Source organism: Doryrhamphus excisus, chromosome 23, assembly GCF_030265055.1.
Source record: "Doryrhamphus excisus isolate RoL2022-K1 chromosome 23, RoL_Dexc_1.0, whole genome shotgun sequence".
Lineage (NCBI taxonomy): Eukaryota > Metazoa > Chordata > Actinopteri > Syngnathiformes > Syngnathidae > Doryrhamphus > Doryrhamphus excisus.
In genome coordinates, this window is record NC_080488.1 from 8,386,978 (window position 1) to 8,413,138 (window position 26,161).

The window sequence follows — 26,161 nt, forward strand, 5'->3', positions numbered from 1 at the left end:
ATTTCCATTAAATTTCCCTCACATATATCAGATGGCCGCATCGTGGCGCTCGGATTCGCCGAATCGTGACAGGCCGCTATACGACGTCATTTGCAGCGTTTGCAGCGTTGCCTGCGCGTCCAGGTACATTGGAAACATAGTCAAGGAAGTGCCTTTTTATAACGGATAAAATCCGATTTACGCATATACCGGATATAAATCCGATATATGCGTAAAACGGACATTTTCCGGTATACGCATATAACGGATTTCGCTTATATCGGACAAAACCAGTGGGAACAATTGAATCCGATATATCCGAGGTTTACTGTAATATTCAATCTCATCGACAAACTTAACACATCAATATCAGTGCTCGATTCCAACACTGTATTCTCCGGCTTCCACACACGTTTTTATAGCTCTCAATATCAGCAGCAAAACCATTACTCATTGTCTACCAATCACATTAATGCCAAGACGCTGCGGAATAAACACTAACCTGCACTTATTGAGCTAAACATGTCAAAACTTTGACCTGAAATTCCAGGACAAAATGGCAAAAAAAAACTTTAAAACTGAATGAAAGCTTAATGATTTCGCTTAGTTTAGCAGAGCATGCTGGTGTGTCTGTGTGCTGTGCATGTGACTCAGGCTGTTGTTGTTGTGTAACAGAACAAGAGGTGCGTTTATTCTTGCACCCAGCTGATCTTAACCATCACACACAATACACTTCCAAACGTCAGTGCTTTTCTCCAAATTCACATCCTGTTTAATTGTGGAAGCAAAATAAAAAATAATGCATGTGCATTATTTTATTGATGATTTTGTTGTTGATTTTGTAGCAATGTGTGTAGATGCTGAAATCCCACTAGTAGAGTTACATCACTATGGAATTAAAAAGGAAAACACAGACTTTGCAAAAAAAAAAAAAAACTTTCATAAATTTCACAGAGCCATATTACATCTGCTGATCACAGGGCACATTTAGACAAACAACCATTCACACTCACATTCGTACCTATGGACAATTTGGAGTCGCCAATTAACCTAGCATGTTTTTGGAATGTGGGAGGAAACCGGAGTACCCGGAGAAAACCCACGCATGCACGGGGAGAACATGCAAACTCCACACGGAGAAGAGTGGAATCGAACTCGGGTCTCCTAGCTGCGTGACCTGCACGCTAACCTCTTTGTCGCCGTGCAGTCTTATTTTTCTCAGATTATATCTAATATATTGGGTAATATGTCTGTATAGTTGACTATAGGGGTGTTATTTCATGTCTAGAGGGCTCTAATAGTGGTAAAAAAATGTTTTGAACGTTATCAACAGCTTTTTGGAATTTACCCGGAGAAAACCCACGCATGCACGGGGAGAACATGCAAACTCCACACGGAGAAGAGTGGAATCGAACCCGGGTCTCCTAGCTGCGTGACCTGCACGCTAACCTCTTGGTCGCCGTGCAGCCTTTTTTTTCTCAGATTATATCTAATATATTGGGTAATATGTCTGTATAGTTGACTATAGGGGTGTTATTTCATGTCTAGAGGGCTCTAATAATGGTAAAAAAAAATTTGAACGTTGTCAACAGCTTTTTGGAATTTACCCGGAGAAAACCCACGCATGCACGGGGAGAACATGCAAACTCCACACGGAGAAGAGTGGAATCGAACTCGGGTCTCCTAGCTGCGTGACCTGCACGCTAAGCTCTTGGTCGCCGTGCAGCCTTATTTTTTCTCATATTATATCTAATATATTGGGTAATATGTCTGTATAGTTGACTATAGGGGTGTTATTTCATGTCTAGAGGGCTCTAATAATGGTAAAAAAAATTTTGAACGTTATCAACAGCTTTTTGGAATTTACCCGGAGAAAACCCACGCATGCACGGGGAGAACATGCAAACTCCACACGGAGAAGAGTGGAATCGAACTCTGGTCTCCTAGCTGTGTGACCTGCACGCTAACCTCTTGGTCGCCGTGCAGCCTTATTTTTCTCAGATTATATCTAATATATTGGGTAATATGTCTGTATAGTTGACTATAGGGGTGTTATTTCATGTCTAGAGGGCTCTAATAATGGTAAAAAAAAATTTGAACATTATCAGCAGCTTTTTGGAATTTACCGGGAGAAAACCCACGCATGCACGGGGAGAACATGCAAACTCCACACGGAGAAGAGTGGAATCGAACTCGGGTCTCCTAGCTGCGTGACCTGCATGCTAACCTCTTTGTCGCCGTGCAGTCTTATTTTTCTCAGATTATATCTAATATATTGGGTAATATGTCTGTATAGTTGACTATAGGGGTGTTATTTCATGTCTAGAGGGCTCTAATAATGGTAAAAAAAATTTTGAAAGTTATCAACAGCTTTTTGGAATGTACCCGGAGAAAACCCACGCATGCACGGGGAGAACATGCAAACTCCACACGGAGAAGAGTGGAATCGAACTCGGGTCTCCTCGCTGCGTGACCTGCACGCTAACCTCTTTGTCGCCGTGCAGCCTTATTTTTTCTCAGATTATATCTAATATATTGGGTAATATGTCTGTATAGTTGACTATAGGGGTGTTATTTCATGTCTAGAGGGCTCTAATAATGGTAAAAAAATTTTTGAACGTTATCAACAGATTTTTGGAATTTACCCGGATAAAACCCACGCATGCACGGGGAGAACATGCAAACTCCACACGGAGAAGAGTGGAATCAAACTCGGGTCTCCTAGCTGCGTGACCTGCCCGCTAACCTCTTGGTCGCCGTGCAGACTTAATTTTTCTCAGATTATATCTAATATATTGGGTAATATGTCTGTATAGTTGACTATAGGGGTGTTATTTCATGTCTAGAGGGCTCTAATAGTGGTAAAAAAAAAATTTGAACGTTATCAACAGCTTTTTGGAATTTACCCGGATAAAACCCACGCATGCACGGGGAGAACATGCAAACTCCACACAGAGATGGCCATGGGTGGAATTGAACCCTGGTCTCCTAGCTGTGAGGTCTGCACACTAACCACTTAACCACCGTGCCACACTTTATTATATATTACCTTTATATTAACTTGGTGAAACGAACTATAGACCTACCTAACACAGGCCGAAGGAGAAAATTATATCACAACTGGATGGGAAATTATGAAATACCTCACTGAACTCAACTCAACTTTCACAGCTGATATTGTGGTCGTCTTTGAGGGACATATTATTTCACAGTGATACATACATTTTGAATAACTCCTTTTAAGTGCTTAATTACAATTGCCCTGGAAGCGTTAAGAAACAAGAGCGTTCTGCAATCAAGTGAGTTCACTGAGAGTTAATAGTGAAAATATGAATATGTATAAAATATGAATATCAGAAATAAGCAACGTGAGAAGCTGATGCAGCAGGATGAGTTGCAGCTTCTCTTTAATGTTTCAGGGTAGCTTCAAACACTTTGAAGCATACAGTGCATCTCCATGGCCAGAGCTGATGCAACCCCCCCAGGGCACTTAGGAGCTATCTGCTTCTGACAGCGTCCCCTCTTCAGGGCTGGTCCCAAAGTGGAATAAGTGGGGGGAAGGGTGACAAATAAGAGAGCTAAATACGGATCAGAGGAAGGAATACTGTACAATAGAGACGTGCCGTGATGTGAAAAAAGAAAAGAAAAACAGCTAAAGAGATACAATCATCTTTGACATTTACGGTCCTTAGCCAATATCCCCTCGGCTGTGCAAGACTCTGGCTCGTGGGCCGCAAAAAATCATAGAAGTCCAAATGCATAGTGTTTGGAAATATTTTTTTTTTCTTATGAATTAGCTCAAAGTGCCTGCAGGATAATCTGAACTAACATCCAGCAAGCCAGTCATCTCAAGTGATGCATCAGAAATGTAACATCCCTGTAGCACTGCTGAGTGTCCTGATTATGGAAGGGAATGAGGGCGGCACACTGTGTGTGTTTGACCAGTGAACTGGAGATGGGATGCTTGGTTCCCTGCAGCAGGGAAAGGGGGAGGAAGAACCGGAGGAGCGCTTTAGCTACAGAAAGGAAAGAAAAAAATGACATTGGAGGCGAATAAATCGACGAGAAGATATGTTGTTACCTCTCGCCGTCCCCGTTACAGGCTTTGGAAAATGACGTCACTTCTGCACATGCTTTCTCTGAGTAATTTGCTATTATTGAAATTCAAGGTGACACTCGGGGAATCATCGGATTAGACTAAACAGTGTGTGATTTCTTCCGAGCTGTGGGGACAGTTTCAGCCTTTGTGTTCCCCTTCAGTATGTGACACTTATTCATTTTTATTTAATCACCATGAGGGATGAGCTTAATGCAAGAGCAGCCACTCTCTCCGGGGAGAGTGCACGCTGTACTTTTTTCACCAGTTTGCTTTACTGATGCAGTAGGCTGATATTACGGAAAGGGGGAGGAGGCATGGAGAGGCAGTCAGGTGGATAGAGAGAGATAGCGCCGCACTTGAAGAGAATGTATGCTGCGGGGCAAGAGCAGATGGCTGAAGCACAAGACATGCAACAAAAAGGAGAGGTCAAATAGAGCGCCGAAGATAAAGGTGAGGAGAATGAGGCGATGAAAAGTTCAGGACTTTGTGGATACAAACGCATAAACATAGCTTTACACCCCCTTTGGCTTCGGTTTTCCAAGAATTTCCATAAATACAACAACTAATGTCGTTATTTAACAGCAAGGGGCGATTCAGTGAACTGTTCATTTTATATCAAACTTCCAATTCCCCTACAAATAACAATTCATTTGCCTTTTTTTGCGTCTTTTCTTTATTAATAAAAGACCTCAGTGGTTTGGGGACTGCATTCCGGTGAGGAATCAATATTTACAAAAGCAGGAGTAATCGTGTGAAAGCTTGTAGCAAATGAATCAAATCTCCTTGAATAACATTACAGTATTTGTGTAACATAGAACCTTGTACAGTATTATATGAATAAATGAATAATAAATGAATTATTTTAAGGCATTTTTATTTGTTATTTTATTTGACGTTTGTGAGGTTTTTCATTCATTATTAAAAAAAAACAAAACAAAGAAATAGGCTTTTTTCCCCTTGCCACCAAATGAATGACATGGTTAGTAAACATCTAAGACTAATATATAGTCATAATTATCTAATAATCATTAGAATTAGGCCTGTCACGATAACACATTTTGCTTGTGGATAATTTTGCTATTAATTATTGACTGATATTTTAAAATATATAAAATATATAGAAAAAATAAGTATAAAATAAATACATAAAAAATAAATAAATAAAAAATAAATAAATAAAAAATAAATAAATACAAAATAAATATAAAATATATAAAATATTTAAAATATATATTTTCAAATATATCATTCAAAGATCATTGTGTCATGTCATGAATTAGGCCGGTCACGATAACACATTTTACTTGTTGATAATTTCGCTATAATTTTGCTATTAATTATTGACTGATATTTTAAAATATATAAAATAAATATATAAAGAAATTATAAAATAAATAAATATAAAATAAATAAATAAAAAATAAATATAAAATATATAAAATATTTAAAATATATATTTTAAAATATATAATTCAAAGATCATTGTGTCATGTCATGAATTAGGCCTGTCACGATAACACATTTTGCTTGTCGATAATTTCGCTATAATTTTGTTATTAATTATTGACTGATATTTTAAAATATATAAAATAAATATAAAAAATAAGTATAAAATAAATAAATAAAAAATAAATATAAAATATATAAAATATTTAAAATATATATTTTAAAATATATAATTCAAAGATCATTGTGTCATGTCATGAATTAGGCCTGTCACGATAACACATTTTGCTTGTTGATAATTTCGCTATTAATTATTGACCGATATTTTAAAATATATAAAATAAATATAAAAATAAATACAAAATAAATACATAAAAAATATATAAAATATTTATATATATTACAGTATTTTTGTAACATAGAAGCTTGTACATTATCTCCGTATCATATGAACTCCCAGCCTTTCTTTGCCTTCAAAAGCGCTAATAGACCCTGCATGGTGTTTACAATTTACATAACAGCCTCAGCGCTCTTACAGTATATGCGAGTGATTGGTGGAAAGCCGCCCCGGCTGAACTAATGGTCATTTTTTTTATACAGACAAGATGCCATATTTGCGTAATGCTATTGTGATCAACAGCACGCCTGTTTCCCCTTGACAATTCCCCAAAGTTACTTTTAATGCCATCTGCAGGATGCCGACACCCGTGAAGCCCCAGCGTGTGGTGGAGCTTGTTAGTGGATAAGAGTGAGAAAACAAAAGGTTTCTGCACAACACAGCTTCATTGAAAATCAATAACACGGCTTCCATTAATTGTATGTACTGCTACACTAACAGAGCTTGGGGTCTATTTATAGCGACAGTGAGCTTCTTTTCCCGTATAACACAAAGGATGCTTAGGTGGAAGGAAAGGAAACAGGTGTGCATCTGTGGTGTTGCTATTGAACACTTAATAAGCAATTTATGCATTCATAAATTTCGATTATTACTTCACAATTGATATCATGCTCTCAGAGGACTTAATGTAAATGTTTGTTTCAAGCAAGGCTGCAAAACTGAAGCAATGATCATTGATTAGATATCACATTTTCTTGACTATTTGTGATGAATTGATAAATCGGGCTGAACTTTCAAGTCAAACATGCCAGAGTGAAGGTATTGCAGACCTGATCTCCGAGGCTTCTAACATGTAATGTCCCTCTGATGTACTCATTCCTGATCCTATCCATCCCGGTCACTCCCAATGAGAATCTCAGCATCCTATCCAGTTTATTTATTTAGCACATTTTATAAACAGAGCTTCCAAAGAGCTGCACAGACTAATAAAATAAAAAGTAAACATATAAATGAATAAAATAAAATAAATAAAGTTACAAATTGAATTTAGTCCAAAACTAAAAGAAGAAATAATATATAATAATAATAAATAATAATAATTTAAGAAATAATTTAAGAAATAAAATAGTAAAATAGATATTAAAATATTAAAAACAAGAAGCAAAGCAATAAAAGTATAAAATATAAAAAGAAAGAACTAAAAGACACAGGCCCATACGACTCACTCCGAGTTAATAGCCAGAGAATAAAAGTGGGTTTTAAGACGAGACTTAAAGCTTTCGATATTGGGGGCCTTTTTTACTTGGGAGGGGACTTTGGGGCCAACCACAGAAAAGGCCTGGTCTTTTCTCCCCTGGTTTTAAGTCTCGTCTTGGGCACTACAAGTTGGAGCTGGCCCTCGGACCTCAGTGACCGAGCTGGAGAGTAAATTTGGATGAGGTCCGAGATGTATTTAGGGGCCAGTCCATTCAAAGCCTTAAAAACAAACAATAAAATCTTAAAATCAATCCTAAAGCAAACAGGCATCTCTGCTACCTCCAGTTCTGCTTACTGTCTTTAGACCAGGGGTCTCAAACATGCGGCGCTAGTTTAGTGTGGAAGTGGTAAGTTTTTGGCTATTTAAGTTTAAAGGAAATAACTTGAAGGCTACCGTTTAGGTCGCTAGCTCTCTAGTTTGCGAGTTAGCATGTGTCTCAAGACCCTGCAGTTGCGCAATATGTTGTAAATAAAAAGAGTATAAATGTGACTATAGTCGTGTTTTGTCATGTCTACAGGGCTCTAATAATGCTTTGTTCATTTTAATCTGAAAAAAATAATTTGTTTACCCGCCAACTATATGTGGTTTCTTGAGTTTTTATGATTATATTTATTTATTTATTACTGATTGATTGATTTTCTTTATTTGATTTGTTTATTTATTTTTCATCTTATTTTGTGTAGAAAAATAAAAATTAAGATATTTGAGAACAGTGGAATGTTTTATCAGAGCTTTTATTGTAGAAAATCGGAACCAAAGCAAAGTTTATTAATTTTTCTGTTTTTAATAAATGCGTTTTTTTTTGGGTTTTTTTTTTTTTTGGAAAACCTGATGCGGCCCAGCCTCACCCAGACCCCAGCTCCAGTGGCCCCCAGGTAAATTGAGTTTGAGACCCCTGCTATAGACCAAACAACATGGCTGTTCTCATCACAGTTTTGTATACCTTTCCATTTACTGTAAAAGTTAAATTAAATGGTGTCAATAATGGTCAATAATATTGAAAGTCTTCCCCGCCTCTCACGGCCCCCCGGCAGTTCATCACGCCACCCCCACGGGGGGACCAACACACTATTTAAGAAGCACTATTTTGGCCTTGTAGTACCTTATTTCTTATCTGTATACGACTCTTTCGGACGGTGTACAGCCCACCACCATAGACATCGCTTTGGATTTCGGATCAACATTTGCAATAAAAATGAGCCTTCCAACGGATCGATTAGTTACAACTGAAGTAAAAGTTCTTGAAGAACTATATAAAAGCATGGGTGTCCAAAGTGTGGCATAGATAAATAATTATCACATTCCTAGCAGTACAAGTGGACAGTTTTGCTCGAAAAAAAGGACATCTGTCTATAGTGTCCTAACTCTTAAAAGAACCACTATGCATTCTTCATAGCCACCAATGTGTGGATGCTTTGTAGTTGCATGACTCCAACAACAGCCGACTGTTGTGAACAGGTCATTTCTCAGTACCGTAAAAAAAACCTCTCCAAAGTGTGAGCACACCTCTAAACATCTTTCACCGCTTCGCTATCGCTTGTGGGATCACGAACCTTTCCACTACAATAAGACGGTGACACTGAAAAGGGAGTGCAGTGCCATATCGCATATCTGTTATTGAACATCAGCCTCGCTCAAAGCTAGACAGCTGGGCAGGGACAAAAAAAAAAAAAAAAAAAAAAAAAAAGCAGCCAGACCCGGTCCCTTAGGACAGGTTCTGTGTCAGAACTGGCCCAAATTAAGAAGGAGAGCAAAGAAAAGTGCTGGCTTCCATTCACTGTAGAAGATAACACAGGAGCTCTCAATGGCAATACTGGTGTCCATCTGTTGATTCACTTATGTGCGTCTCCGGTTGGGTGTCGCTAAAAGTGTTGCACCTTGATTAAGGCGTCTGCAGCGGGACAGATAGGCAGGGAAGCGAATTAGAGAGGATGAGGCAAATCCTGCCAGTGACTAAATCTCTCATTCACACGGTAATTGTGCTAAAGAGCTAAATATGTGAGCTCTGTCATGTTCTCCTCTGAGTACCGGCACGTGCGGCGTTTGCATACTCGTCTCCAAGGCAGGAGAACTCTCGCGTGCATGAAATTGTATCTTGTGTTTGATTGCAGTGAAGGCCGATAACACAAAAGTGTTGCCCCATTTGTGATGGTTTGTCTACAGCAGGGGTCTCAAACTCAATTTACCTGGGGGCCACTGGAGCTAGGGTCTGGGCAAGGCTGGGCCGCATCAGGTTTTCCCAAAAAATTTTTATTAAAAACAGAAAAATATACAAACTTTTTCAGTGCTTTGGTTCCGATTTTCTACAATAAAAGCTCTGATAAAACATTCCACTGTTCTCAAATATCTTAATTTTTATTTTTCTGCACAAAATAAAATAAAAAAAATAAACAAATCAAGAATAAAGAAAATCAATCAGTAATAAATAAATATAATAATAATAATAATAATAAAACGGCAAATAATAAAAACTTAAGAAACCACATATAGTTGGTGGGTAGACAAATTATTTTTTTCAGATTAAAATGAACAAAGCATTATTAGAGCCCTGTAGACATGACAAAACACGACTATAGTCACATTTATACTCTTTTTATTTACAACATATTGCACAACTGCAGGGTCTTGAGACACATGCTAACTCGCAAACTAGAGAGCTAGCGACCTAAACGGTAGCCTTCAAGTTATTTCCTTTAAACTTAAATAGCCAAAAACCACTTCCACACTAAACTCGCGTCCTGCGGGCCACATTTGGCCCGCGGGCCGCATGTTTGAGACCCCTGGTCTAGAGACAGGAAGCAGAACTGGAGGTAGCAGAGATGCCTGTTCACTTTAGGATTGATTTTAAGATTTTATTGTTTGTTTTTAGAGAGCTAGCGACCTAAACGGTGGCCTTCAAGTTATTTCCTTTAAACTTAAATAGCCAAAAACTTACCACTTCCACATGGATAGGGAGGATAACTATTAACAGTTATTTAACCTTTAACATGAACATTAATCAAACGTAATAATTTTTTCTGGGTACATGATACCATACAGCATCCATATCCAACTTGCGCGGGCCGCACTGACATTAAACTTTCATGTCAATGCGGGGGCCTCAAACTAGTGTCCTGCGGGCCACATTTGGCCCGCGGGCCGCGTGTTTGAGACCCCTGGTCTACAGTTTAGTTTCACTAATCTCAGCGAATGGCGAGTGTTCCCATTGGTGTTTGATGTGCAACTCCAATGGGTAACTGTAACATAATCAGGCAGGTTTAATGTGATGCGATGTAGCCGTCCTTCCCAAGTGTTTACAGCTGCGAGATGTGCTTCATTACCCAGTGGTAGCATCTGACAACCAATCAATTAGTGATAGGGCAAGAAAGCATGACACACCTGGAACTGGAGACATCTTTGTGTGAATTCATCATCTAATAAAGTGCATGATGCATGCAAACATAACTCACTTTCTCACTCCTCCTAATAAACATATTAATGAAACTAAATGATTGCCTCACTCAAGGCACAAAGAATGTTGCAAAAAGAAAAACAACAATAAAAGTAATAACATTAACAATGTTAAGTTTGCAGGGAAGCTTTTATTGTGGTGGAGTAAGATGTGCTTGTGTGATCGCCACATACTCATCACATTTAGGGACTATCCACAAAGGTCAAAATACTTTATTGTTTCAGACTCTCATTTGCACTGAAAAGGTATTCTGGGTTATAATTTAAATAATTTAAACTAAAACCCAACCACAAAAACAGGAGTATTTTGACAAAAATAAAGTGAAAATATTAAGAGGAAAAGTTGTGATCCAGCAAAAAAAGTTTTTTTTTCTTTCTTTTTATCTTTTTTATTTTTTTAGAAAAAATTGAAAAAAAGAAAAAAGAAAAAAAAAGTTGTAATTTTATGAGAATGTTTTTTTTTCCAAGGGTGAAAAACAAACAAAACAAAATAAAGTTGGAATTTTCTGAAAAGTAGGTTTATGATGGAAATAATAAAAATGCTACAATAAAAAAATTATGAAGGTTATTTAAAAAACATATACATAAATAAAATTTAAATACAAATTAAAATGTAATAAAAATAGAGCAAAAATAGGAAAAAAAATCATTCTAATAAGACACTTTTTCACTTATAGCTAAAAACTTGACATCCTATAATATTTCAGTATATGGCCCTCGGTGGAAAAAGCTTGGTCACCCCTGTGTTAGTATGTATTAGCCAGGGTATGCTATCAATACTCATCAAGTGTATCGAAGGGCAGTAGGAGTCACATCAAGCTTTAATTGGTAATTACCGCAGGTTCAAATGACCCGATCGATCTTTCAGTGCCTAAAGTGATGAGGCACAACTTCTTAAAAGTGCATATATGCTAATTTTGCTGACTGAACCCTTAACCCTCTTTGCTCCTCTTTGCTTGTCTTGCAGTTTGCTCCCAGTTCTCCCGCGGAGTCTATGCCATCTTTGGATTCTATGACAAGAAGTCCATGAACACTTTGACGTCGTTCTGCGGAGCTCTGCATACCTCCTTTGTCACACCCAGTTACCCCACCGACAACGAGGTGCAGTTTGTCATCCAGATGCGTCCTGCCCTTCGAGGTGCCGTCCTGAGTCTGCTCTCTCACTACAAGTGGCAGAAGTTTGTTTACCTCTACGACACAGACCGAGGTAAGGGACCGTCATGGCGTCACCTACAGATATTTATACTGTAGCTTTGATTCAGTAGTTACGTATATATACAGTTATATTTCATGGCTTCCATAATCCACAACAAGCGAAAACTCAATTCTGAAGTCACAGTGTCACTTCCTGTCTGCCATCCATTCTGCTCCCCTACAAAATAAACTTAAAAAAGGTGTTAAATTGCTTACTTTCCCGGAGTATTTGATATTAGGTAATGCGAGTTCGAAAAACATGCATGTTAGTATAACTGGTGATTCTAAATTGTCCATAGGTATGAATGTGAGTGGGAATGATTGTTAGCCCTGCAATTGGCTGCACTTACAACCCAGTGACAACATATTGCGCAACTGCAGGGTCTTGAGACACATGCTAACTCGCAAACTAGAGAGCTAGCGACCTAAACGGTAGCCTTCAAGTTATTTCCTTTCAACTTAAATAGCCAAAAATTTACCACTTCCACACGGATGGGGAGGATAACTATTAACAGTTATTTAACCTTTAACATGAACATGAATCAAATGTAATAATTTTTTCTGGGGTCTGGGCAAGGCTGGGCCGCATCAGGTTTTCCAAAAAAAAACAAAAAAAAAACGCATTTATTAAAAACAGAAAAATATACAAAGTTTTTCAGTGCTTTGGTTCCGATTTTCTACAATAAAAGCTCTGATAAAACATTCCACTGTTCTCAAATATCTTAATTTTTATTTTTCTGCACAAAATAAGATGAAAAATAAATAAACAAATCAAGAATAAAGAAAATCAATCAATCAGTAATAAATAAATATAATAATAATAATAAAACAGCAAATAATAAAAACTTAAGAAACCACATATAGTTGGTGGGTAGACAAATTATTTTTTTCAGATTAAAATGAACAAAGCATTATTAGAGCCCTGTAGACATGACAAAACACGACTATAGTCACATTTATACTTTTTTTATTTACAACATATTGCGCAGCTGCAGGGTCTTGAGACACATGCTAACTCGCAAACTAGAGAGCTAGCCACCTAAACGGTAGCCTTCAAGTTATTTCCTTAACTTAAATAGCCAAAAACTTACCACTTCCACACCGATAGGGAGTATAACTATTAACAGTTATTTAACCTTTAACATGAACATTAATCAAACGTAATAATTTTTTCTGGGTACATGATACCATACAGCATCCATATCAAACTTGCGCGGGCCGCACTAACATTAAATTTTCATATCAAGGCGAGAGTTTGCCCTGCGATTGGCTGCACTTACAACCCAGTGACAACATATTGCGCAACTACAGGGTCTTGAGACACATGCTAACTCGCAAACTAGAGAGCTAGCGACCTAAACGGTAGCCTTCAAGTTATTTCCTTTAAACTTAAATAGCCAAAAACTTACCACTTCCACACGGATAGGGAGGATAACTATTAACAGTTATTTAACCTTTAACATGAACATGGCGAGAGTTTGCCCTGTGATTGGCTGCACTTACAGCCCAGCGAGAGTGTGAAAATGAAGCCAATAAATACATTACAGCAACATGCAACCCTCAAAGACAGTAATGGAATCCTGCTATACGTGTATTTGTGGTAGTAAAAAGACACTGTAAATGTTCGAGTGGCTCAGAATAGCATCCGCACACCGGGGTAAGCAGAGTATAGCCTGTAATACCCTCAAAGATCCTTGTAATGCCGTAAGAGATAACGCAGCACTAATTTATACAGTAGTGCAATGTTATGCAAATCAGCACAAATAAATCAGCAGCTTGTATTAACACATAGCACTTGAAGAAATGGTGTCTCATGAGCAATAATCTTTGGGTACTTGGAACAGTTGGCTGGTTTGTGTCAGTTAATCTTCTGTTTAATCATGTTGATAGTGGCTCGTCTGTCACGGGAAATGAGGTATGTCACATCTGCCTCGAAAATGTTTTCCCCCTGCAAAATCAGAGTCACCGTGTGCATTTTTTTTTTTTTGCTTGTGCGGCATCAATGAAGGCTTTGTGTTGTTCTCAGATTGAATTGCTTTGTTGACAATAGACTCTGGTTTAATGCAGCATTGCTTCATGTTTAGGAAGGGCCTGTCAACACGCTGAAGTATTCATTTCGGGGTGGGATTTCTAATGTCAAATAAGTAAAGGAGCTCATTATGTCATAATGGAGTAATGATCCACTTCTGAAGCAACGCCCATTTTTTCAAACAGCACCTCGGAAGGACGTTTTCATGCTATGACAAATATTTGAGGAGAAACAATATGATTGCAACAGAAAAGATGGCTATAGTCTCCATAAATCTAAGCTAAGTTTATGCTTTTTATATGAAGGTCTTAACACAGGGGTGGGCAAACTACGGCCCGCGGGCCACATCCGGCCCGCCAAGTGTTTCAATATGGCCCGCCTGTTTTTTTCCAAAGTATTTCATTTAAACTCAACACATAACCTGGCATCGTGGCTTGGGCCAACTTTTTGATGGTTGAGGTAGCTGCTTTATCAATTTCGTTATTTGATGTGGTCTGTTGTTTACAAAATACTCCTGGAAAAAGGAGCACAAGCACAATAATAGTAATAATAATAATGATAATAATAATAATAATAATAATAATAATAATAATAATAATAATAATAATAATAATAATAATAATAATAATAATAATAATAATAATAATAATAATAATAATAATAATAATAATAATAATAATAATAATAATAATAATAATAATAATAATGTTGTCAATAATGATAATAATGCTACTATTATATGAATATTGTTGTTAATAATATTAATATAATAATGGTAGTAATATTATTATTATTAACAAAATAATAAATAATATAATAACATTACTATAACTAAAAATAATAATAATTCTAATAAAAATAACAACAATAATAATAATAATAATAATAATAATAATGTTGTCAATAATGATAATAATGCTACTATTATATGAATATTGTTGTTAATAATATTAATATAATAATGGTAGTAATATTATTATTATTAACAAAATAATAAATAATATAATAACATTACTATAACTAAAAATAATAATAATTCTAATAAAAATAACAACAATAATAATAATAATAATAATAATAATAATAATAATAATAATAATAATAATAATAATAATAATAATAATAATAATAATAATAATGTTGTCAATAATGATAATAATGCTACTATTATATGAATATTGTTGTTAATAATATTAATATAATAATGGTAGTAATATTATTATTATTAACAAAATAATAAATAATATAATAACATTACTATAACTAATAATAATAATAATAATTCTAATATAATAATAATAATAATAATAATAATAATAATAATAATAATAATAATAATAATAATAATAATAATAATAATAATAATAATAATACATTTATAACACACAATAAAGGGAGTCTATCTATCTATCTATCTATCTACTTTACATCAAATAAATGATTTCAAAGTATATATAGCACATATAGCAGATTGCATGACACTTTTACATGTAAAATATGTGTAAAAATATAGGTGTAAAAATGGACTGTTACGTGTAAAATACTACATAATCCCCCCCCGTCAATTTTGTTAAATTAATGCGGCCCGCGAGTCAAAAAGTTTGCCCACCCCTGTCTTAACACAAAGATATGCATGAAGAATCTCGACTTTTGTGGTCTTCGCCCAGTGTCTTCCACCCCAATCTCCCAACCCCACTTCTCTCCGTCTTGCTTTAAGGCAGGATATGACGTGCTCGCTCTTTGGGTTTTCAAGTCTGCAGGGTTCACAGCTGAAGGCCTTAATCCACCGCGCAGCCTGTAGATAATACGTGGTTAATTAGGGTCACTCCGACTAGAACACTCATCGTTTTTTCCCCTGCGGATGCGAGCAACCCACACGTCCTTCAGCACACTTTTCCTCATGTGTCTGTCTGAGGATGGAGAGATGGGGGGCGGGCAGTTAGAAAACTTTAAAAAAAAAAGGTGAGAGTGATGGCGGACTTTTAGTATAAAGAAAGAGTGTAGGGACCAGGGGGTGCGGTGCACAAAACAGTGATCCGGTCCAGCAATTAAGGCAACAGCAGGCGTGTGTGATTTACAGCCTGTTACCTGTGTCCAGACAATTCCCTGTGTACAGTAGAGCCCCGTGCTGGAGCGCATGCCAAGCCACTTTTACCTCGATCCAGCGGTGTAAGACGATCCCTTATTAGTGGGAGGACATTGGCCCCAGGAGGGGATTAAAGTCGTTTATTGATGCACTCCATCCTGCTCTTTGGGGGGCTTTGACACTTGGCTCATCAAGCAGACAGATGTGTCAGGATGTCTCTCCCTCTTCTTATCACCAAGTGCAGCTCCCCAGCTAATATGGACTCACGCTCACGCCTAAACTACAGGAGAAAGTGACAGGCGGCGTATTCTTTTGACTTGTTTTGTCTTAAAAGATGATTTAATTATGACTAATTAGGGATACTGGTCAATGTTTGATTTGTTGAGACAATTTTTGTCCATAGGGATAATACCAAAGTGGCATTGCAGATTTACCCTAAACATCTGTTATTTTTACAAGTGTAAAAAGAAGCTAACCACTGTTAATGTAAAGGCTTAACTTGATATATATATAAGGCTAAAAATAGCCAATTACCTAAAAATGTCATCCAATACTTAGAGAGGAGAAATATGATCTCAGGGAAGAAACTAAATTTGAAACACTTATTAACACTTATAAAAATAATATAAAATAATATAAAAATATAAATAATATAAAATAAAAATAAAAATAAAAATAAAAATAAAAATAAAAATAAAAATAAAAATAAAAATAAAAATAAAAATAAAAATAAAAATAAAAATAAAAATAAATTTAACAATATTAGGAAAGCAGGAAGTGCACAAATGTAACAGTTACTGATTGTAAAAGTACCAGATTGAGGAGTAGGATTTAATAAGCATTGCTTCTTCCTACTCCTTTTGGACTTGTGGAACTGTGAACTGATTATGGGATGCATTCAATTGTAATCTGATGCATGTTCAAATGAAATAAAACCATTACCATTAACATATATAACTTGAATAGCTGGCTGCACCCAGGCTACTGCCTATATTATATCAAAAAAAGAACCTAAAATCACCATAATTTAGACAAAAATTGCTCGTGAAACATGAGAGTATTGTGAGCAGATTTGTAATAATGTTGTTTTTCAGGCTTCTGATTGGCCAAAATGTACTGGAATCAGATGCTTTTATGTTTATGTTTGTATCTTACCTCCAGGAAGTTGTTCATTATAGTGAACTTCCTTTATAAATGTGCGTATATAAAATGTGTAACTCTGATGTGCATAAACAAATTAATTTTTGTGAGTTCAGCAAAAAAAAATGCTTGATTATGCACAATATTGGAAGCAACTTTTCAATTATTCCTTAAACTCCTGTTATGAAGGGAAACCAGGAACAATAATAAATAACATTTAGTTGCTCAGTCCCACCGAAAGGTTTTATTCAGTCAATACAGAAGATTAATTACAGCAAAGCTATTCATTCGGCGCTGTTGTTTGGCCGGCAGAAAATGCTTTTAGGCCTTAGTGCAGAGCTCTCAGTGAGAGTGATGGCTCATATGTTTTAGGCTTAGATGTATTAGAGGCAAATAGAGGTAAATTTGTCCCTCAAATGCCAGTATCAGACAGCTGTTTGAAAGCAGACACTGTAATGAAGGAGCCGCACTGGAAGTAAATGGAGCCGCGGTAAGAATTGCTGCACCGGCTTAATTGTGGCTATGCTTCTTTTATCCCGGGTAATTGACAGGCTGTATGTTGAAAGGATGAGATTGAATATTCTAATGAAAATTACCACTAATATTGTCTCCACATTCTCCTGACATGACATCATGCTAATCTTCCTGTTTCCTTGTTTTGTTTTTTTTCATCCTTTTACATTTTCGTCCTTATTTAACAGATGCAGAAAAAGGGTGCTGGTAGATTCTGTGGGGGTGGTCAGGTATGGACACATAATTGCCAGGTCTGTGCAGCAGAGACAGATGATTACAGTGTTTATTGTCTCTCCTGGGCACAATCAACCCCTGATTCAGCAATCTCACCTCTACTTGATTTATGAGTCACACTCTGCTTCTTGTTCTCTGCCCGACCATCCGTACACTGTCCTTATATCCTTTTACCTTTGGGGTATGTCCTGCATGCTATCATAATGCTGCTCCAATTCGGGTTCCTGTCATCTTCAAACAACAACACAAAACAAATATAACCCCGAACATGGCTATTATAACATAGTTATATAGGGGGAGAGTCGCATGATAGTAATTGAAAGAATAGCATCTTTCACCATCGCCATGGTGACCTGGCATTACCTATGTATGATCATGGTGGATGAGCATGGAAATGCACTAAATGTGCATAGTTGGCAGCATCATTTCCAGGGTGAAATCACTTTTTTTTGCACTTATGAAATGCAGCAGCGATAGGAACAAGCTCAGGACCCCGGGCTTTGCAGTGATTTTGGTATTTCAAAATTTGATGCCACTAGCACTCAAAATATCTTCCCTCTGAAACAGTGAGAAGTCCCACACGGCGTTTTTGTTTACTAGTGTGCTGAGTGGAAGTTACGACAGGCCGTTTGCAGGAAGTGACCGAAATGGAGCGTTTGATTTGCTCACGCTAACCCACAGTACACAGTTAAGGGTAAGCTTGCCTCATTTAAGTTTTTTTTAATGGGTTATTTTTTAATGTTATAATGCTAATGCTAATGCTAATGCTATTTTTAATGTTATCTGATTTAGTGGTACAAAATCATATATCATATTGTTCCTCGCATTATCATGCATTCCTAATAATAACACAATCATGTGACTTTTTTTTCACAAATATTCACTTTTATGTGCAGCTGTTCAGGAGTAAAACAACCAAATAAAGTTTTATGAAACAGGCGATGTAGTTTTTGCATCAGCAAACTTTCATTTCACGCAGTTGATGCTTGGTGGAGGTAAAGATACAAGATATTGACCAGCATTTCTGGACTCTGTACCACTCCTCCACAAAGTTTTATGACATTTTATGAGGTTAATATTGCGTGTTAAATGTACATAACTGTACTATTTTAATTTTGCGGGGGAGGAATGCCTCTTTTCATGCCTTTGCGTCTTTGAGTACCATGGACAGCGCTATACAAATCAAATGTAATATTATTATTATAATTTTCAGGATAGGCGGCACGGCGGTCGAGTGGTTAGCGCGCAGACCTCACAGCTAGGAGACCAGGGTTCAAATCCACCGTCGGCCATCTCTGTGTGGAGTTTGCATGTTCTCCCCGTGCATGCGTGGGTTTTCTCCGGGTACTCCGGTTTCCACCCACATTCCAAAAACATGCTAGGTTAATTAGCGACTCCAAATTGTACGTCAATTTATCTTTTTTTTTATTTTTGAATCATTTTCTGCATGTAAAACTCTAATTATTGGGATGTATGGAACAGATTCATTGGATTTACATTACTTTCCATGGGAATTTTTTCTTTGGTTAGAGTTTGTTTTGGTTTGAGTCAGACTTTCTGGTACGGATTAATGACACTAACCAAGGCACCACTGTATTTATTTGTATTTATTTTTTTAAATCAATGACCCACTCGAGGGCTGCATGGCGGTCGAGTGGTTAGCGCGCTGACCTCACAGCTAGGAAACCCAAATTCAATCCCGTGCATGCGTGGGTTTTCTCCGGGGACTCCGGTTTCCTCCCACATTCCAAAAACATGCTAGGTTAATTAGCGACTCCAAATTGTCCATAGGTATGAATGTGAGTGTGAATGGTTGTTTGTCTATATGTGCCCTGTGATTGGCTGGCGACCAGTCCAGGGTGTACCCCGGTAGAAAATGAATTAATTAATTAATTAATTTTCACAATGTCTACCATATTTTAATGACTTCTTCTTTGCTACATGCACCATTGTAATCCTGCTAACAAATAACAATCCAGACATGCATCTGTGTTTGGCAGCTATATAAACAAAGTGAAGACACCAACATTGAATCTTGTCTGAAAGCAATGACTGGTAAGCTATAATAGGCCATCTCACAATACCCAACACCCAAGAGTTGATACTATATTAGGAATAATGTTGCGCCTCCTGCTGTTTCTTTGCACCTTTGGCTCTAACAGTCAATATTCTGGATGTAGTGCAGTTATAAAGAAAATGATCCAATGTGTTGCAGCTACATAGAAAACACACAGCGACTTAATTTACGTCTATCATTTACCGCTTGACAGGTAAAACCACAGTTGAAATAGTATTCAATGTCATAAGCTCGTTACAGCACCAGGAAGTCAAATGTTCTTTGAAGAGAAATCCGCCAGGTGGAAGCTGCATTCGAGAATTCAGTGCCGGAATATCTCCAGGGCACTTCTTTCATTCCCTTTGTCAATATTCCCCCAGCATTGACCCTCACACTACAGCTCAGTCCATTCAAGCAAACCTATTTGGAACAATAAACATCGGTATTGATCATAACATGTTACTGCATTATTACTGCAGTATTTGAGGAACACAATAGGAAAAGTTTATTACTAATTGCTATTTCTGATAGACGATGTGTGGTCCGCAGATGCTCTTGCTGTTGTTAGTCAGGTTGTCAAAGGGACAGACTACCTTAAAACTGAGTTTTCTTCACTATCCGCCTCTAAATAAAACCTTGCCAAAAACCTGGGGAGGGAATTGTTTGGATATTTGCATGATATGATGTCTAAATTGTCCATAGGTATGGATGTGAGTGTGAATGGTTGTTTGTCTATATGTGCCCTGTGATTGGCTGGCGACCAGTCCAGGGTGTACCCCGCCTCTCGCCCGAAGACAGCTGGGATAGGCTCCAGCACCCCCGTGACCCTCATTAGGATAAGCAGTAGAAAATGAATGATAATATAATATAATATCATATCATATCATATCATATCATATCATATCATATCATATCATATCATATCATATCATATCATAAATATCATATAATGTAATACACATCACATAATATAATACATATCATATAATATAATAAATATCATATCATATCATATAACAACCCTAACATAACATAGCATAACATAATGTATAATTTTATATATAATATGAAATTTAATATTTCCGGTATTGATCTATTCTATGTGTTTGGTAATATCCATCCATTTTCTATACCGCTTATCTTCATGGGTGTCGCAGGGGTGCTGGAGCCTATCCCAGCTGTCTTTGGGCGAGAGGCGGGGTACACCCTGGACTGGTCGCCAGCCAATCACAGGGCACATATAGACAAACAACCATTCACACTCACATTCATACCTATGGACAATTTGGAGTCGCCAATTAACCTAGCATGTTTTTGGAATGTGGGAGGAAACCGGAGTACCCGGAGAAAACCCACGCATGCACGGGGAGAACATGCAAAACTCCACACGGAGAAGAGTGGAATCGAACTCGGGTCTCCTAGCTGTGTGACCTGCACGCTAACCTCTTGGTCGCCGTGCAGCCTTATTTTTCTCAGATTATATCTAATATATTGGATAATATGTCTGTATAGTTGACTATAGGGGTGTTATTTCATGTCTAGAGGGCTCTAATAATGTTCAAAAAAATTTTTGAACGTTATCAACAACTTTTTGGAATGTACCCGGAGAAAATCCACGCATGCACAGGGAGAACATGCAAACTCCACACAGAGATGTACGCAGAACATTTCATACTAATTATGGATGTCAACTCTGTCTTGACCACCTTTGTGGTATCTGTGCAATGCTGTTGATCAGCTGTTAAACAGGCAGACAAGATAAATCCGCCTTGGCTCAGTTGGCGGAGAGATGTGCCAACAAGGCCAATAGGCTTGTGAATGAGAGGATTGGATGACCGCACGTAGTTAGCCTCATCTCTTCTATTTGCTGCCAAGCTAGATAGAACGATAGAAAAGAGAGCAATCAGACTGAGGCAGCACGAGAGACAGCGACTGTAACAAACACCAACGTTACACCTTCATCTTCAACAATACCTCTAATTGGCCATCCAGAGACTGTTGCCGTTGTTGCTTAAACAGTCAAGCGATAAATGGCTCCCTGCGCTCTCCTGGATGCCTTTGATGGCCCACCACATCAAGCCTGCGCTATAATTTGATCGCACTGTTTTGCAATCGCTCGTACTGCTGTAAACAAGACGAGCACATGAGCAAAGCTGTCTCCGCATTCTATTGATTAAACCCACAACGACATACATGAAACAGTTGGATCTTTTGCCTCAGTCTACCGAGATGAGAACATGTTTGGTTTCATCTCTCTAGTTTCATCTTGTCACTAGTAGGTTTTACATAATGTTCATAAGGCAGGACGCTCCATTAGGTACATCTGGTGAGGTCCGATACAAGAGCTGTAGCAACTTGTTGGACTAATTCATTCATTTTATTCAGCTTATCCTCACAAGAATCACAAGCATGCTGGAGCCTATCCCAGCTGTCTTCAGGCGAGAGGCGAGGTACACCCTGGACTGGTCGCCAGCCAATCACAGGGCACATATAGATAAACAACCATTCACACTCACATTCATACCTATGGACAATTTGGAGTCGCCAATTAACCTAGCATGTTTTTGGAACGTGAGAGGAAGCCGGAGTAAAAAAACACGCATGCACGGGGGACAACATGCAAACTCCACACAGAGAAGTCCAATTGGGGAATCGAACCCGGGTCTGTGTGGCCAACCACTCGTCAACTATGCAGCCCCAAATCATTCATTCATTAAAAAAACTGAATTAAAGAAAAAATATATAGCACTGCACGGTGGATGAGTGTATTGTCTTCACAGGCAGGAGGTCGAAAGTTTGAGTTCTGTGTGGAGTTTAAATTCTCTATAGGTATGAACATCAGCTGGGGTAGGCTCCAACTTACATGTCATCATAATGAAAACAAACAGTATAGAAAATCAATGAAAGACTGCAAGTATTACTGACCTCATGTTTGTATATACTATTTACTTATTTATTTACTACTTTATACTTATTGTCGTGGCTCAGAAGATTATAGTAGTCATCCAGTAACCAGTGTATACCCGGTTTGAATCCTGCTTCCTCCATTCCAGTCGACGCTGTTGTGTCATTGTCCAAGACATATCACTCACAATGTCCCTGGGGTCACCCACACATGGATGCTTCACTGACCAAGACGATGACCTATGACCTGAATCTGGGGGCTGCATGATGGCTTCATGCAGCGACAAATTTTACTTTACGATCTACAGCAGATGAAGATATTTCTTTCATCTATCCATCTTGTTCCCGCTTATCCGAGGCAGAAAGCTGACTACCTGGACTAGCTTGTCCAGGCGGATTTGGCAGCATTCCCATATTTTCTCTAAGGGAGAGCCCAGTTACCCTTTGGAGAAAATTTGCAATCTTGAAATAGCTTTCATATTTCAAACTGCATTCAACGCTCATATTTGAAGTTATATTCAGCTCAGTAATTGCAGTAATACTATATGTATTTGCAGCCATGTACTATTTTGTTTCCCTGTCTTTGCAGTCTCATCCCACGCAGCATAATGGCACATCAGCTGATGCCAGTTGAGACGTTGCACAAACACATGACTCCTGTGCTTCAATGGCGCTCTCCTTCACTGCCGGCGTCATAACAATGAAATTATGCATGCATTTGGAGAATAAAAAAATCGCCTCGGACACGCTGACAAGAAAGGGCACGTCAAGAGAGCTCATAAAATGCACATGAAAAATAATATGAACGAAATATCAATGAGGGTACGGATCACTGGCGTTTCTGTATTTTGCACACATAAACTGGTATCACAGATGAAGTGACATCCCGGGTCGACAGAGAGTTCAACCTACAGGAAGTTACCCCCTCGAAAATAATACATCCAGTAACATTAAACACAGGAGATATGTCACTGTGATCACACAATAAAGCACCGTGCTTTTCCAGTTTTGGAGGCGAAGCTGGTATAAAGCCATTCCGACACCTACTCGCTAGCTTCAGCAGCCATGAAATCACTGCTGGGAGCTTCTTCTTCATTCCAGTAAAATTTACATTTTATTCTGGGGTGGGGGAAACGAGACACTAAACGTACTGTAGATGTCCTTTAGTCCAGGGGTCTCAAACTCAATTTACCTGGGGGCCACTGGAGCTAGGGTCTGGGCAAGGTTTTCCAAAAAAAAAAAAAAAAAACGCATTTATTAAAAACAGAAAAATATACAAACTTTTTCAGTGTTTTGGTTCCGATTTTCTACAATAAAAGCTCTGATAAAACATTCCACTGTTCTCAAATATCTTAATTTTTATTTTTCTGCACAAAATAAGATGAAAAATAAATAAACAAATCAACAATAAAGAAAATCAATCAGTAATAAATAAATATAATAATAATAATAAAACAGCAAATAATAAAAACTTAATAAACCACATATAGTTGGTGGGTAGACAAATTATTTTTTTTCATATTAAAATGAACAAAGCATTATTAGAGCCCTGTAGACATGACAAAACACGACTATAGTCACATTTATACTCTTTTTATTTACAACATATTGCGCAACTGCAGGGTCTTGAGACACATGCTAACTCACAAACTAGAGAGCTAGCGACCTAAACGATAGCCTTCAAGTTATTTCCTTTAAACTTAAATAGCCAAAAACTTACCACTTCCACACGGATAGGGAGGATAACTATTAACAGTTATTTAACCTTTAACATGAACATTAATCAAACGTAATAATTTTTTCTGGGTACATGATACCATACAGCATCCATATCAAACTTGCGCGGGCCGCACTAACATTATATTTTCATATCAAGGCGAGAGTTTGCCCTGCGATTGGCTGCACTTACAACCCAGCGACAACATATTGCGCAACTGCACGGTCTTGAGACACATGCTAACTCGCAAACTAGAGAGCTAGCGACCTAAACGGTAGCCTTCAAGTTATTTCCTTAACTTAAATAGCCAAAAACTTACCACTTCCACACGGATAGGGAGGATAACTATTAACAGATATTTAACCTTTAACATGAACATTAATCAAACGTAATAATTTTTTCTGGGTACATGATACCATACAGCATCCCTATCAAACCATATCAACATTAAACTTTCATATCAAGGCGGGGGCCTCAAACTAGTGTCCTGCGCGCCACATTTGGCCCGCGGGCCGCGTGTTTGAGACCGCTGCTTTAGTCATTTGTGCCTCAAACCAGCCCACTTTCTAGCAATTCCACACACATACATGATATACACACCCAATTCATTTATGCATATGTGCTGCTATGTAGTGCAAGCGAGTGAGAAAGAGGCAAACAAAGACTTGCAGAGGGAGATGGTGGTGGGTGGATTTTCCCCTCCCCACCTCATGTACGTACTTCCAAAGAAACTGGCAACATGCTGCTTCTGTTTGATTTGACATGTGCTGTCTTTTTGATTAGCACACCACTTGGCAGACAAATTGTTTTGGTTAGAGACCGACTGTAAACACCACATGAAAGTCTTGGCTTGACACTTTTTTCGGCTACTTTTGCGCTTTCACTTCACGGTGAACGCTCCATCTCCTCCGAATGACTTAAGCTCCTTTCTCCTGTTGGCAGGGACGACCGGAGAAGCTCAAATTGTGAACCTTTCTTCTTTTACTGATTTTAACACGACAGCAAACCTGTTTTGAACTTGATTTGTCCTTCCTTTTGAATGATCTTGACATGTCCTCCCTTTTGAATCATTACTTGATCCTATTCCTCTCATTAACAGCCACTCATTCTCATTTATAAATGTGCCACTTTGATTCATGCAGCTTTGTACACAAGTGCAGGGTCTTAAACTGTAAAACATGATCTTATATTTAAATTCTATAGCTATTAGCAAATGCCAAATGACTAATGAGTGACAAAATAAAGGCTTTAATAGACAAAGATTGTATTTTCCACTGTGCAAACATAGCAGGAATTCACTGAATTCTCAGAGCGTATTTAGCCCAGAGGCAAGCAGTCACCGAGCTCCAAATGGTGTTCAGTATTTACATTGGCTCGCTCAAAAGACAGTTATCAGAAACAGTCCATTGTTGGGAATATGAAGATGATGGTGTTTACTCGATGATGCAGAGAAAAATACAATGGGATATTTGAGAGTTTGGATATTGAGTGTGGCCTTAAAGTGGACAGATTATGTAAAACAGACATTTGAATCGCTGGTATGCACATATTTGGGTCTTTGGAACACCAGTCCAAGTGTGAAATTGTATGACCATGCAATAACTATATTAGCGACCTATGTCCGAAAATGTGTCTTGTAGCAAGCCTGACTGAGTTTGATAAATACTGTTCGATCACCCTTTCGTTCACATCGCGAGTTTGCTTACACAGTGCACTGAA

At 37.7% G+C, this 26,161-nt stretch overlaps 1 protein-coding gene across 6 annotated transcripts in view; it reads left to right on the forward strand.

Moving 5' to 3' along the window:
* Nucleotides 1-26,161, forward strand: part of LOC131110555 (glutamate receptor 3-like) — a 129,347-nt gene that overhangs the window by 35,010 nt on the left and 68,176 nt on the right. For all 6 annotated transcript variants that reach the window (XR_009120911.1, XR_009120910.1, XM_058063769.1 and 3 more), the window contains exon 3: nt 11,537-11,776. Coding sequence is in view for 4 of the 6 variants with exons in the window: in XM_058063769.1 (XP_057919752.1) it covers nt 11,537-11,776 (240 nt within the window). In the remaining 2 variants the exon portion in view is untranslated. The remainder of the gene's footprint in view (nt 1-11,536; nt 11,777-26,161) is intronic.